Below are 14,400 nucleotides of genomic sequence, written 5' to 3'. Positions count from 1 at the left end.
GATAAATGCATCATCTAATATTCTATGTGTCAGATACTTAATGTAAATAGCCTATCCTTTGATATATCCACTTTTGTTCAAAACAGAATTAGAATTCCTCTGCAAACTAATAACCTTGTCATCTTTTTATGGATATTAGAATTGCTCATACAGACCTGCCATTCATGAAGAGTGCTTTTTAATATATATGTTTGACTTCTATATCTGTTTATATCTATAGATATTCATATATTCATTCTGTTAATTTTATTGTCTTAAGAAGCTGACTTGAAGACTGGCACAATGATGGAGTGTTCTCTCCTTTTTCAGTCTAGCACTGCTTGTAGGAATGTGTCAATTATGTGACTTTATCCCCTTCAGGTGCATGTTGAGAGAATAACAGACTCAACATGTGGTCAGTCTGATTTTTTCCTTAAATGTCCAAAATGATAAACCTGTATCTATAGAGTCAGATAGAAATGTAGTGATAGCGATTATAGCCAGAGTAACCCCCATCCATTTTGTAGAACAATGATTCACTCCTGACAGCATACTCACTCCTTGGATTTCAGTTGAAGCTAAGGCCTTAGCGTACTTTAAAGCACAGGCTTAAGCACTGATTATATTGCTGAATGTATGCCATCAACACAGTGCACACAGTACACACAAATTGCAGAATCCAAGGTGGCTCTACAGGCTGGATGGGGAACCTCCAGGGGCCAGATTAGGACTGCAGGCTGGAGGTTCCTCATCCCTGCTATGTACCTAGAGTAAGTCCCATTGAAGTTAAAATGGCTTACATCTCAATAGATATGTATAGGAGTGCACAGAAAACATTGGAAGCATTAATAGAAGTATTACCTAAGTGAAGCAATACACAGAATGGACAAGCACACTTGTAGATTTGAAATTGTAAAGAGATGTGAAAACACTATGGAACTTCTCTGTAAAATTGATTAATACACTATAAAGACAACCCTGATAGGGTATGATGGGTAGAAGTGTTGGTCTCCCTCTTATCTATTCTAGTGCTGAGTAGCTATTTTGTATTTCTAGAAAGTATTAGCTGCCCTGTAGCTAAAAGCTCTCCCAGGGTGACATAAAATGAAAACAAAGATAAAATCCAAAATCTATGTTAAAAAATGGAAACCGCACAATAAACAATCAATTAAAAGCAGCAGAGGCTAGAAACAAGCACCAGAAGAGAACTAAAAGTATAAAGGCAAAGCTGCTTTAAACACACCATAACAGGAAAGAGAGAGAGAGAGGATTAAAAGGTCTGAGAAGGGGTTTGCCTGGTGCCCAAAAGCTAAAAAAGTAGGTGCCGGACGGACCCCTCTTCAGAGCCTATTCCAGAACACAGGAGCTGACGAGGCCTGCTACTGAGTTGCCACCCACCATATCTCAGCATTCAAGGGCATTCAAAGTCTCTGAGGACTATCACAGAGCTTGGATAGGAATATATTAGGAGGTGTTTCTCAGTTGGAGAAACATGCTGCTGGCAGATGGCTACATCCAGCTAAACATTCTAGATCTGGTCTGGCCTTGGAGCAGCAAAGTAACTTTATCAGTGGAAAGCTGGGAATCCAGGACAACAGTAATATAAAAGTCCCAGTGAATAATTTCTTAGGGCGGCTTCCCACATTACAATTTTCACTCAGGGGAGTACTTCCTCAAGTTACTTCCATATGTAAATGTGTTGCATGTAAGGATTTATAGCCTGGCTTCTCAATAGCCAAATGGCAGTACAAGAATTTGGGAGTGTCATAGTATACTGAGCCAGTCCTGCACATAAACACACATCAGAGCCTTCCCACATCATAATGTTGCTACAAGAGCACTGGTGTGAGTGAAAACAATGTACAAATTAGTCTGCACAGTAATTTCTTGCTCTTATTAAAGTAGCTGTTAAGCATGGATTAGGGATGGATGGTTCTGTTGATATTTAAAGTTAGTTAATTTTTCTATATCTCTACTTTAATAGGGTGAATGCTTTAATTTGCACCTGTGAAAAGAGGTCCTTAGGTTAAATTGCACCCAACCATAATGTGTGTTCCGCATGACAGAATGTAACTTTGAAATTAATTGCACACAATGTAAGCATGTACATTTTAAGTCAAGCTTTGTCTTTGTTATGCTTCTCTCCCAGTACCATGGGTTCACGACACTCTGCCAGCCCCGTTGTTTTCACCAGTGCCAGAAGTTCACCTAAAGAGGAGCTTCATTCTGCCACTTCCCCACAGCTTGCACCTTCTTTCTCCTCCTCCTCCTCCTCCTCCTCTGGTCCTAGGACTTTCTACCCACGCCAAGGTGCTACTAGCAAGTACCTGATTGGATGGAAAAAACCTGAAGGGACAATAAACTCTGTGGGGTTTATGGATTCAAGAAAGTAAGAGCATTTTGGTTCTATTTTGGTGGATGTTCTTTTTCAACATAAAGAGGCCTCTAAAATGAATAGTGGGCATTTCTCTCATGGAAAACTCTTAAGGAGTTCAAGTGGAGCAGTGATTTAAGCTCATTAAAGGACTAATAGATAAAAAAAAACTCCTAAGAAGTATATAGAGATTGCTATTGTCTGTTGAAGTGTATTAGGGTGTTCAAATAAATGAATTAAAATGGTTACATTAATTAATATAATGAATTTTTAAAACGTTATTCCTTCTCTTTAATTGCTTATTTTTCCCTATGGAAGGTTTTTTAAATGAACTAAAAATACTTAATGCTCCAATCAATAGAATTTGGGATTTGCCCCCTAACAGTTTTAAAATAAATTGCACAAGCTTTGAAAGATGAGATCTTAGACGACCTTGAAAGAAATAGCTTTGTTTAGAAGAGCTAGCTTTTTAAAACAGAGATAGAAATAAAGCTAGAGGAATTTCAGGCATTGTTAGTTAGGAACCCACACATGTTGGCTTGAGTCAGCCATGAGGTATGGGTTGCCACTGATCGCTTCCTCTCTATGCAGAGAGCTTGGGATACAGGTTGATCTTATCTCATTTGTGCTAAGTTTTAAAGAAGATAAGAAATAGTGCAAAAGAGTCCTGCTGATTCTTATCTTCTCCAAACTACAACACTAATGAGAGCTCCAGGAAGAATATCTGCATCCTGCTGGGCATTCTACTCATCAGAGCTGGTGAGTGGATTCCTAGCTACCTCTAGTTAGTGTAAAGAGGAACTTTCCCTATAATGCCAGCAGCCCTTCAACTGGATTCCTGCATTGAGCAAGGAGTTGGACTTGATGGTCTTATAGGCCCTTTCCAGCCCTACTATTCTATGATTCTATGAGTGCCAAGGGGAATGCTGGCAAAATAGATCACATATCAGTATTTTGCATATCTGGGCTATCAAAGATGTTCAGGAGAGATATTTCTATCGTGTTATTTTAAAAGGATTTACCAATTAATCTTTTAGTTATTGTAGACAGATAACCAGTCTCATGACAGGGATGGATAGCCAAGATGATCACTGAAGAATCAGGATGGGGGCTTATCTACGTGAAATGTCATTAAGGTAAAAGGTTAGTCACAGGCCAAGCTTTAAAGATGTAGCAAGGTAAAGGGGCAGATGTGGGGTGTAACGCAGATAGTTGTGTCAAGGCTGTGTTCTCAAGAAAGCATGCGACTGGTGGGTGGGTTCTATGGATAGGACCACGTAAGACAAGAGCCCAGTAACACAAGACTAGGGAAATGAAGTAGCTAGAAGCAAAGCTTCTGGATGTCTTGGGCAGTTTTTGATGCCATGCACTTTCACCCTAACAATGGGGAAGCAGGGACAAGTCATCCATGATTATAAAAAGATTTCAGTAGCCTTAAAGGTGGTAGATGCTGAGCAGGCCTTCTGGTGCTGATGTGGTTAGGGTTGCAGCTATGATGATGAACTTATTATTGATGCAGAGAAAGGTAAATGTTCCTAACGGGTTTATTCCTTTAAACAGATATTCCTGTATATGGACCTGTTATATAAAATTGAATACCCTCAGTCCCGTCCCCCCCAAAATACTCATTTTCTATCTAAGCCTTTTCTCTGAATAACTGGAGGATGTTGGGAGGCTTCTGGCCCAGGGCTATGATTTCTAAACTGTTTTCTTCCTTTCTTTAAAGGCGTCACCAAAGTGATGGTAATGAAATGGCACATCCTAGGTTGCGTGCATCAGCCAGAGACCTCCGAGCCTCACCAAAGCGAGCATCTAAGTCAAATATTGAGGAAGAGTTGAAGAAGCTGATAGATCTAGACAGCCCAACACCAGAGTCTCAGAAAAACTTTAAGGTATGTGTTTCAAAATTATGTCATAATCTTATTGCTCAGGAGTGGATGCCAAGGGTAGCTAGCAACTGCTGCATTTAGTGTGAGGTGTGAAAGAGCAGCATTTTAGCAGGTCTGAGACTGCTGAGCTTATCTCGTCTTAGTTATTTATTTTTATTTATTTATTTTTTAAAACCCACCCCTCTAGTACTTATGTACTAACAACACCTAAAAGGCAGCTAACAAGAATTTAAAATATTCATAAAATACAATTGACTTTCAAAAACACAACAACAACAATATAATAACACAGTCACAGCAGATAAAATAAAGACATTGGATAAAACTTACCCATCTGATAGAACAAACACCTGCTTAAACAAGAAGATTTTCACCATGCAGTGAAACACTATTAAAAAGGGTGCCAGTCTAGCTCCTGGAGCAAAGAATTTCACCATTTAGGTGTGGCTACAAAGAAGGGCCTTTCTTTTTTCCCCATCAACCATGCTTAGTTGAGACATAGTGAATGACTTTCAGATCTTAGGATGTAGGCAGGCTGGTATGGAAGAAGACAGTCTCTAAGGTATCCTGGACTGAAGCCCTTTTATGACTAAGTGTAAACAACTTTGATGTGTTTATAAGATAAGAGTGCGATACAAATTATGTAATAAAAGTAATTCTCAGTTATCTTACTGATTCATTACTCCTTTGGTGGCTGGGACATTAACTAGATCTAGCTGCAGATAATACATTAGCTTCTTTAAAGAATTACACTGACTTCTAATTAATTTCCAGTGCTCAATTAAAAGCCCTACCCTAACCTTTTAAATCCTTACATGGTGTAGGACCAAGGTATTTTAAGGAGATATCCTGAGGTAGATCTTGTGTTGTGAAGGAGTCTGGGGCCAACAGGAATAGAGTCACCTCCTTGGTGATTGCCCCTCACTGTGGAATGAACACCCCAGAATGTTGCCAAACGTACTGTTTGTTGAGCTCCAGGAAGTTGGCTAAAATTGGCTTTTTAGGTAGTCCTTTCCTAATGGTTTACGTGAAAGAAATGGTTTATATGAGCTGTAGGTTATTCCACAGTATCTTACATTATTGCAACTTAATGTCTCCTGGAAACCTTTGTGCTCTGATCTGTTGTATCAAGAATGATGCAAAGCCTCTGACGGTGCATGAATTTTCCTCATGAATAATAGCACTGCCAATGGCCTCAGATGATGAGCTCTAGGCTTTTTGGTTCTTACAGTATTACTTAGGGAAGATTTCAGTGTATTAGCAGCTGCAACAGTTTTATACAGCATATTTCTACATGCAGCCTTTTATGGGAAAGCAATACCATGCTTAAGAGCTACTGGTGCTAATTGCACGTTGAGTTCCAAATATCACCTTATTCACTTGAGTGACTCTTCCACTTTTCTGATCAGAGTGCTTGAGTAATGGCTTGTTGCCCATGAGCTGACCTTTTCTACAGCATCCATGTCTCAATTCATTGGGCCAGAATTGCTTCCCAAACTTTAAGGTGAATATACACACAAAATAAATCCACTCAAAACAATTCCTTAAGGTTTCACCAGACATGCTAATGACTTAACCATCTTGAAGCATCCAGTGAATAAACTTGCAGAGAGAGCCCTGATTTCTGAGACCTTTGTGCTGAAAGCCACTGCTTAACATTTCATGCTTGTCAGAGTCTAAATGGTTTCCACAGCAACCATGCAAAAGAGGGCACTTGCAACTTCTTTCTTTGCTTGTCAAAACCCAAAGAGGCTTATTAAAACTTGTAAGTTTGTGGTTCTATATACAGATTATTTTTCAGTGTTGCCTTTGAGGCTGAAGCAAAGCAAAATTGTCATAGGCAAGGATCCCTCTTGCCCTGCCAACTGCTTAGTGGCTCTGTGCGGGGAAAGATGAACACCTTTCTCATGACTAGTCAGAGAGGGACTGCTGTCTTTTCACAAACTCCCTATTCATTTAAATGATTGATTATCCTTGTAACTGTTAGTTCATGTCTGTTGCAGCAAACTGCTGATCAGTGGAGTCTTTCCTCCCTCCCTCCCCCTCATAATTCTCCTTATTTTGATGATAGATGATTGCTGCTCAGTTAAGCAAATGACCTGCCAAAATGCAGGAATCTGATGTCGCTGTTACTACTGTTTCCACTTCTGTAAAAATGTCTCCTCTTGGTAGGCAGGGGCAGTAAGACTCTCCAGCTCCTTGAAATAGTTTATAGGCAACACTTAGGTTCTCTCAGTGGCAAGATTATTTGTTTTAAGGGAGTATTTGTTTCTTACCTAACTGCTCCTGTGTCATTTTCCTCACCTACATTTCTCTGTTCCCTTTACCAAAAGATGGGGGGGTTGGGGTTGGGAAGAGGGATTGTGCTTCTCATTGTCTCTTTCAAAGTGGCAAAACACTTCACCGTTCTAAAGGAGGTTACCTGTAGTGTGATTCCTCTTTTGGCAAAGTGTTGCAGATTGACTAGAGGAGGAAGAAGAATCTCATTACAAACACTTTCTCCCTCTATTGCAGTGCCTTCCCAAATGGCCGACAGGGTGGGGTGCAGGGGCAGTTTTCACAACTGAGAAAAAGGTTTGTGAAACTCCTCCCCCTTTTTTGGCTCAGCCATGTTTCAGTGAGTAGGAAGAATTTTATCCAGAGGAACATTCAGTCATGTGTTTCAGGATCTCCAGAGTGAACTGGGGTACAATCCAGGAACTGTTTCACCACACAATGAGCTGGTTGTCCACCTTGCTTGCAAGTCACCGCCATGTCTGTCAACAGCTATGGCTGCTTGTCCATGGAACAGGATACACAAAGAAGACAAAGTAACCTCACTCCTTTTGGAAAAAGAAAATTATACACAGTCTTTTAAAACAACATTACTACATCCCTTGCAGGTATTTCTTATATTTAGGAAACCACATAGACAAGCCTTGTAGGAGCATGGCTTGTATTTGCTTTAATGTTCGCCTTTTGGCATACTCTCCTTCAGTCTAGAATTTTTCTCCACGTTCCTTCATACTCTGATTTTGAGGTTAATTCTTACTACAAACTCAGCTGGAGGAAATTTAGTTGAGCAGAGTCAGCACTGAGGATTGAGGGACTATGGAAATACAGTGCTAAGGGAGATCTGTGTTCTTAGCATTACTTACTATGGTGATGTAAGTCTCATTCTGACTGCATAAGGCCGTCAGATTTTGGCAGATTTCTCTATATGTAGAAGGAATGCTGAATTGATAAATACAGAGATGTGGAGGTGAAGAGGGAAAGAGTACCGTAAATAACGGTGACAAAAGGGGGAGACGAGTTCCGGTGCTCATGAAAACAATATTTATTTCGCCCTCCCATGGCTGCATGACTTTTTAACAAACACAAGAAAAGTTACACCAGCTTTTAGTCTCTCAAACCAATGTTGACCTATTGAAAGCTGTTTGTTTTCTTACTCTGGAGTGAACGAGTGTCTTTGCTTCTGAGTGCTTGTACACACTGTAGATCACATCTACTGCTCCTACATCCATGGGAGGGTTAATGCTAATGTAATCTCTTGAGTTAAAAGATATTGTGAGAGTTTTCTGCATTATGTTTAAATGGTAATTGCTGTTTCGTTGAGTGGCCTTAGATGGTGGAATGTTAACATTTTCATATATAAAGGTTGTATGAAATTTTAAAATATAGGAACAAGGCGTTACCCGCAGCACAGCATTTCTTTTTAAAATACTTTTTATTCTATTTTTTATCTTTATAAATTAAATAAACAATACCAACAACCTAATCAATAACTACAATTTCCCAACATTACAGTATTCCTAGGAGGACACAGCAATAAAAACAGAAGAAGGAGAAGGAAGGGAAAAAAACATGAAAAAATATATAAAATGTTATTTAAAGGGATTAAATTTAAACTCCATTACACAGAAACGTCAAATCCCATTCTACTTAAAAATTATACCTATAACATTGGCAATATTACAATTCAATACAGCATAAATAATCAACCTTACATTTGAATATCATATCATCAGTCTTATAGCAAGGAAGCAGGCCTCCAATTCATTTCCAGTAACCATATATCACCCTTCAGCTAACATATAATAGTAAAGCTTAACGATTTAACCAGCCAAAAATCTTACTAACTGATAATGATAGTAATAATAATAAAAAAGGAAGGAGATTTAAAAGGATAAATAATAACAAATCACTAATAAATTTTATAATGTTATATAATAATAAAGCTTAAAATCAACCTCACAACAATCACTAATCTGTTTTGTACTAGATATATAAATGAGTGTGCACATTTCTGTATACCCTCAGACAGTAAATTTAAGTACAGTATATCATATCCATTTTAAAAAGAAAGGATTTAAAGAAAAGAGAGGAAGACAGAGAAAAAATTAAAGAAGGAAAAAAAAAATCTCTGGCTTAGCCTGAATCTTCCAGTCTAAACATAGCCAGTTAGTAAAACATGTTTGTAGATTCCAGTTCATGGTGCTGGAACAGAAATCTCACGCGATTTTCCATTTAGCCACACCTCCACCAGTTCATGATTTAGAAACTTCTTCATCTGGCCTTCAGAAAAAATGCAAAATGTAGCAGGACATTTTAAGTGATATTGTAAGTTCAATTGTTTTGCCAGATTTTTCTCCTGGGTAAATTGCCTTCTTTTATCAGCAACTTCTTTGGTGTAATCCGGAAATAGCATAACTTTATCTTGTTTCCAAAAAAGGTTTCCACCCTCTCTTGCCAAACGCAGGATATAATTTTTTGTGGAGATTCTTGCAAATTGGACTATAATCGTATAACCAGTCCCTTTGGCATTTGACACATGGAATGCCTGCTCAATATCAAATTAATAATCAGATGGCACAGGAAGTATCTCATGCAGGAACTTATCTACAAAAGTAGACAAATTTACATCAGTAATACCAATGATACGTACATTTGCCCTGCACGCGAAAGCCTCCAGTTGAGAAATTCTGACAGAGAAATTGTTGAAAAAAGCTTGTGACTTAGTCTCATTCCCTGCCACCCGATCTTGCAGTTCGTTAACCTTCGCCTCCATTTTTTTGCCAAGAAGTGTTGATTAAATCCACAGCCCCTTGCAGGGCGGTGATGGAATTTTGGATTGTATCCATCCTCTTAGCCTGTTCAGCAAATTTGCAAGGACAAGTTTTTATCAGAGCAAGTAACTCCTCTGTATTTTCGCTTCTCGGAGCCTTTGCCAAGGGAGGTGTGTGGGGGGTAGTTGGAGGTCCTTTTTTTTGCCTTGGTGTAGTCATCCTTCTCTTCAAACAGATCTTGCAGGTCCTCAAATATTATTGATATTTCTTAATCCATTCCTCCAATATTGTTGGTATTTCTTAATCCATAAACGACAATGGAGCACGTCAGCCCTAATTTCTCCTAATTAAATAGGAGGTTCAGAACAACTTTGAGCGATGATTAAGCTCTGGCAGACTAGCCCCGGAGTCCAGCCCCCCTGCTACTACACAGAGAGAGCTATTTTTCCAAAACTTCATCCAGAGCTGCTTCTGCCTCCCCTTTTCATTCCAGGGGAGAGATGAAAAGGTTTTTCAACCTTTAAAAAAGTTGTTTGAGATAGCGTCCTGAGGAGGCTCCACGGAATGCTGCAAGGGTGACATTGGCTCCGACTGGAAGTCTTGCAACACAGCATTTGTAATGTAAAAGTTTGGTTTCATTTATAGCTCCTGATGAAGGAAGGATACCTTCCGAAATGTGTCAAGCGTAATAAATATTGTTTTCATGAGCACCAGAGCTCATCTCCCCCTTTTTTCACCAATACAAAGATGCATAAAGCAGAAGAAATGAGAAAAGGTTTTTCTGTCTTAGGGTCCTTCCAGATTGATAGCTTTTTGTGCAGTAAATACACAGATATTGTTCATTTTATTGTGGGGGATCTGAGCATATTTTCTAAGCTGATTATTCAGTTGCAAGGATACAGTGCCAGCTCCAGGCTTTTGGGGTCCTGGATGACAGAGTATCAGTGACCCCTCTTTGGTGCTGCCCATTTCGTACCTCCATTTCTTCTTCTAACCACACCCCTTCCCTCTTTGGCCCTTCCCTCTCTAAATGAAATATAAGTCTTGTCCAACATGACAATCCCCTGTCGTCAAAGAAAAAAACAAACTTCTGAACTTCACTAGTTGCCTTTTATAATGTTTTGTCCATACAAAGTCCATACAAAATTTATATCTATTACCAGTTTGATTTCAAGCCAGACAGCACAATTAATGACATACACAGAATTATCCCACTTTACCTCAAAAGACCACTAAAAGATAGACTAGGCAAAGCAGTAATGATTTACCAAGAGGAAGAGCCATTCAGTCAGGCTGATGCTTCACATTATTAATAAAAATACATTTGAGACCATTTTTTTTTGCCTGTAGTAGTAAAGAGATAGCTGATAAGAAAGCTGGCATGGAGTGATTTAGGGAGCAATCCTAAGTCCCCTAGAGAGCATCTGGGGGACATAGGATTTTTTGGTTTCTGGGCTCTGAGGTCAAAACCAGGGCTCTGGTGTTGGAGCCCAGAAATCGCGCTCCTTGCCCCCTCCCCCTTGTAGCTGGTGTAGCTCTCCGCGCCAGCAATGTCTCCACGCTCGGAAATGGCGCGCAGAGATGGGGAAAAGGGGGTAGTCTGGGGGAGAGGAGGAGACCATGGAAGCCGCATTGCACAGCTTCTTATGCGGCGAGCGGCCTCCCCCTCTCCCTCTCCAAAGCTTGTCTGTCTAGCCAGAAATGCAGGCTGGCCAGAGCACAGAAGCAAGGATCGCCTCCATGCTCCAGCTGCCCTGCACAGGATAGTCGTCGGCCTCAGTGTTCGGAGGCTGATGACCTCTATAGGGGTGTGCCCTTCGTATTTCACCTGCTACCTGGCCAAGTAATTTAGTCAGCAAAGCATTACTAGAATGTCCTGAGGCTTTAATCCTGTGTGAATGTTTGTGGGAGGAAGCCACAGGTGGATTAACTACTGGTGTCACGTGAGAAGCAGCACCTGCTGAAATTATTTTTATGCAACTAGCACTGCATACCCACTTACCTAGGAGTAAGCTCCATGGAACTCAGTGGCCCTTACTTCTGAGAGACATGTATAAGATTGTGCTGTGAGGCTGTAATCCTAGACATACAGCAGGACTAAATGTGCATGGGATTAGGCTCAAAGACTTATCACAGGGTAGCTAAATCAGTGAAGTGAATGAGGTGGACAGTTTAAACCAGCAGTCCCATGCATGCTCACAGGTCAGTAGCAAAATTGCAGAAGGTGAGGCTTCAAAGTAACCAAGGGTCAGTTTCTACAGCATTATCGAATGGCAAGCATTGTTTTGGACTACAGTTACTGAATGTTTTCCCAGCTAACAATATTCATGCACACAGAGCTAGTGTGCCACCAGGGAGAAGAGTTGTTCAACATAGATTTTTATCTGACATGTTATATTTATTAGCGCAGGGAATTTGGCCCTTTTTGTTTGTGTTGGGGTTTGCCAGGTGGGGGGATAGGAAGCCATTCCATTTTGCCCACACAACTCAATGTCATTTTGTTACTGCCAATGGAGATCACCAGTTCAAACCTTGTAATATTGCTGCCTTTGAAAAATAAAAAAAATTCAAAGAGAATGTTGTCTGCTGCTAATCCCCTCCAGTTTTACCCATGGAAGCCTGGCAGAAATTTCAAGTCTACATGTGAATTATTTGCTAATTTATTATGTGCACATGATTAAGTCTGCAATCCTAAACTCACTTACCAGGGAGTTAGCCACATTGAACACAATGGGACTAACTTTTGAGTAGACATAAGGATCGGTCTATACTTCATTGGTATTTACCAGTTTGTTTGATCACGTCATTCCATCTAGCCAATTAAGAGATGAGGGGACATCAGAAAAAGAAAACAACCAAAGTTAATGGAAACGATGTTTTGCCTTTAAAGCAAGGACTCTTTAAACTATTACTTGTATGATAAGAACATCCCTGAGGCGGCAATACCTCAGTGTGCTGCTGCTGCTGCAATGAGGAACGGGCTGGCTGCTTGCTAGGAATAATGGAACAAATGTAATAGGCATCCTACTTTTGTCACATTTCAGAGGAGGCTATGGGGTCTGGGTCCAACAGGCATGGTTGGAGGAACAAGTGTGAGCACATGCAACACAAAGACAGGCAAGATGAAAAGAAGGCAAGGTCAGAGGACCAAGTACACTCAGTTGCATATGCGAGCGTGCACACACACAATTGAGGAGCAAGCCCAGGCATTAATAAGTGGGCTCTTCGCAGACCTTGACAGCTTAGGTGCTGACACATGCAGTGCTTTTTGCTTCATTCTCCTCCAGGACCATGTGCAGTGGCCTTTTCAGCATCCCACCTGGCCCAGAAGCTCTGTGGCTGTGAGCACTTGCTCCTGTGATCTGTCCTGGTTTCATCTTGCCTCCATTGGGGGGGGAGGGGTGCATGCTCTTGCTCGCTCCTCCAACCTTGCCTGTTAGACCCATCCACCTCAGCTTCTTTGAAACAGTGCAAGTAGAGCACCCATTGTGTTCATTACTTCTTTGCTAACAAGCAGCTAGCCCACTGCTTGTTGCAGCAGCAGCAAGAAAGGAAAGTTAAAAGCCCAAGAAACCTGTGGGACAACGGGTAGGGTGTGGCAGGCCAGGGCATGGTCAAGTTCACTAGTGGGACCTGGCAAGTGCCCCATTAGTGTTGCCTGTAATGCCAGGCCTGCCAGGATAGTCGAATTTACCCAGCAGCACTCGAGGCGTAATATTTCATTGTTTGGAAAATCACAATTCCACCCCCCCTGCTCCCAGTATGTCCATCGCAATGCTGGATGGAATGTAGTTGTGTCAGCACTCAAGTGCAAGAATGCTCAAATAAGCCCTTAAAAGGGGTGGAAAGCGAGAAGACTTTCCCTCCGACACGCATGTGCATGCAAACACACACACACACTTCCTCCATAGCAGTGTCCTGCCATTTTGTGAATATTGTGCTTTTAAAAATATATTTAGGTCTTTAAAGGATGTATGCTGAGTTCGGGAGCATGTATTTCCCCTGAACGTTTGAAAACATCAAACAGTACCAAACTATTTCTCCTACACCCCAAGTATGCCCAGTTGCCTTCCATACGTGAAATCAGCATATGATGTTTTTGGTACAGGCATGAGAATATCACTATTAAAAAGTGCATTTTTACAAATAAGTCTCACTACATATGTGTTTCATACAACAGTTTGTCCAATGTACAATCAGATCTAGAGTAGTATATTCATCTCAGTATACATTTGTCTAGAATTCCTGCAGATGCAGACACATGTAAACATTTGATGCAGTTTAACTGCAACTTTATGTGTATGCCTAGAAATCATTCGGAAAGCTGTCCCATGGATATAAACTGTTACATTGAAACTGGCTCCCAGTTTTTGAGGGGCAGCATAAACTGATCTTTTAATGGAACTGTAGATGTAATAAAGTGTCATGCATCCTTGACTAGGGATGGCGGAGAAATCCACTGCAAATTCAAACCAAGCCAGATTCTCAAGATTCCGACCTGCAAAGTCTGCAGCAGACAAGCCCCACTCACCTCTGGTTCCGTCAGATTTCCCACAGGGTGGCTTTCCTCCATTCTAAATGGTGTTGGGGCGCTGCCGAGGCCCTTCCTTCCTGTGCCGGCTGTCAAGGGCTTCCTTAACAGCCGGCATGGGGAGGAAGGGTCCCGACGCGGCCAGCCCCCATGGAGGAGAGTCACCCCGTGAAATCTGATGGACTCGGTAAGGCTCCAGGGAAATCCGTGGGGCCCCAAGCAGCCCGGATTTCCCTGCTGCAGCCCCCCCCTGGACTGGAAGTCGTGGGGTTCATACACCCCTATTCTTGACATGTATTGCTGTAGGTACTCACACATTTCTCTTCTTTTAGTCTCCATTCCCTAGCACTCCCACCTCAAGGCGTGCCTTGCAGAGGACTCTGTCAGATGAGAGTATTTACAGCAGTCAAAGGGAACACTTCTTCCCCTCACGAGCTTCTCTTCTGGACCAGGCCCTTCCAAATGATGTCCTTTTCACCAGCACGTACCCTTCTCTCCCCAAGTCATTACCCTTAAGAAGGCCATCGTACACTTTAGGAATGAAATCTTTACATGGTAAGTATGCTTCCAGCTTCATTGTAG

At 41.1% G+C, this 14,400-nt stretch overlaps 1 protein-coding gene across 6 annotated transcripts in view; it reads left to right on the top strand.

Annotated features, from left to right (window-relative positions):
• The window catches only part of SIPA1L1 (signal induced proliferation associated 1 like 1), a 257,448-nt gene that overhangs the window by 232,641 nt on the left and 10,407 nt on the right, over positions 1-14,400 (top strand). For all 6 annotated transcript variants that reach the window (XM_084847797.1, XM_084847839.1, XM_084847824.1 and 3 more), the window contains 3 exons: positions 2,129-2,368; positions 4,080-4,245; positions 14,151-14,373. In XM_084847797.1, coding sequence (XP_084703923.1) covers positions 2,129-2,368; positions 4,080-4,245; positions 14,151-14,373 — 629 coding nt within the window. The remainder of the gene's footprint in view (positions 1-2,128; positions 2,369-4,079; positions 4,246-14,150; positions 14,374-14,400) is intronic.

The sequence above is a fragment of the Heloderma suspectum genome, chromosome 1 (assembly GCF_057233095.1).
Source record: "Heloderma suspectum isolate Gila_16-S chromosome 1, 16-S_ref, whole genome shotgun sequence".
Taxonomy (NCBI): domain Eukaryota; kingdom Metazoa; phylum Chordata; class Lepidosauria; order Squamata; family Helodermatidae; genus Heloderma; species Heloderma suspectum.
The sequence above is the reverse complement of the archived record's forward strand: the minus strand, read 5'-3'. Positions and strand labels throughout refer to the sequence as shown.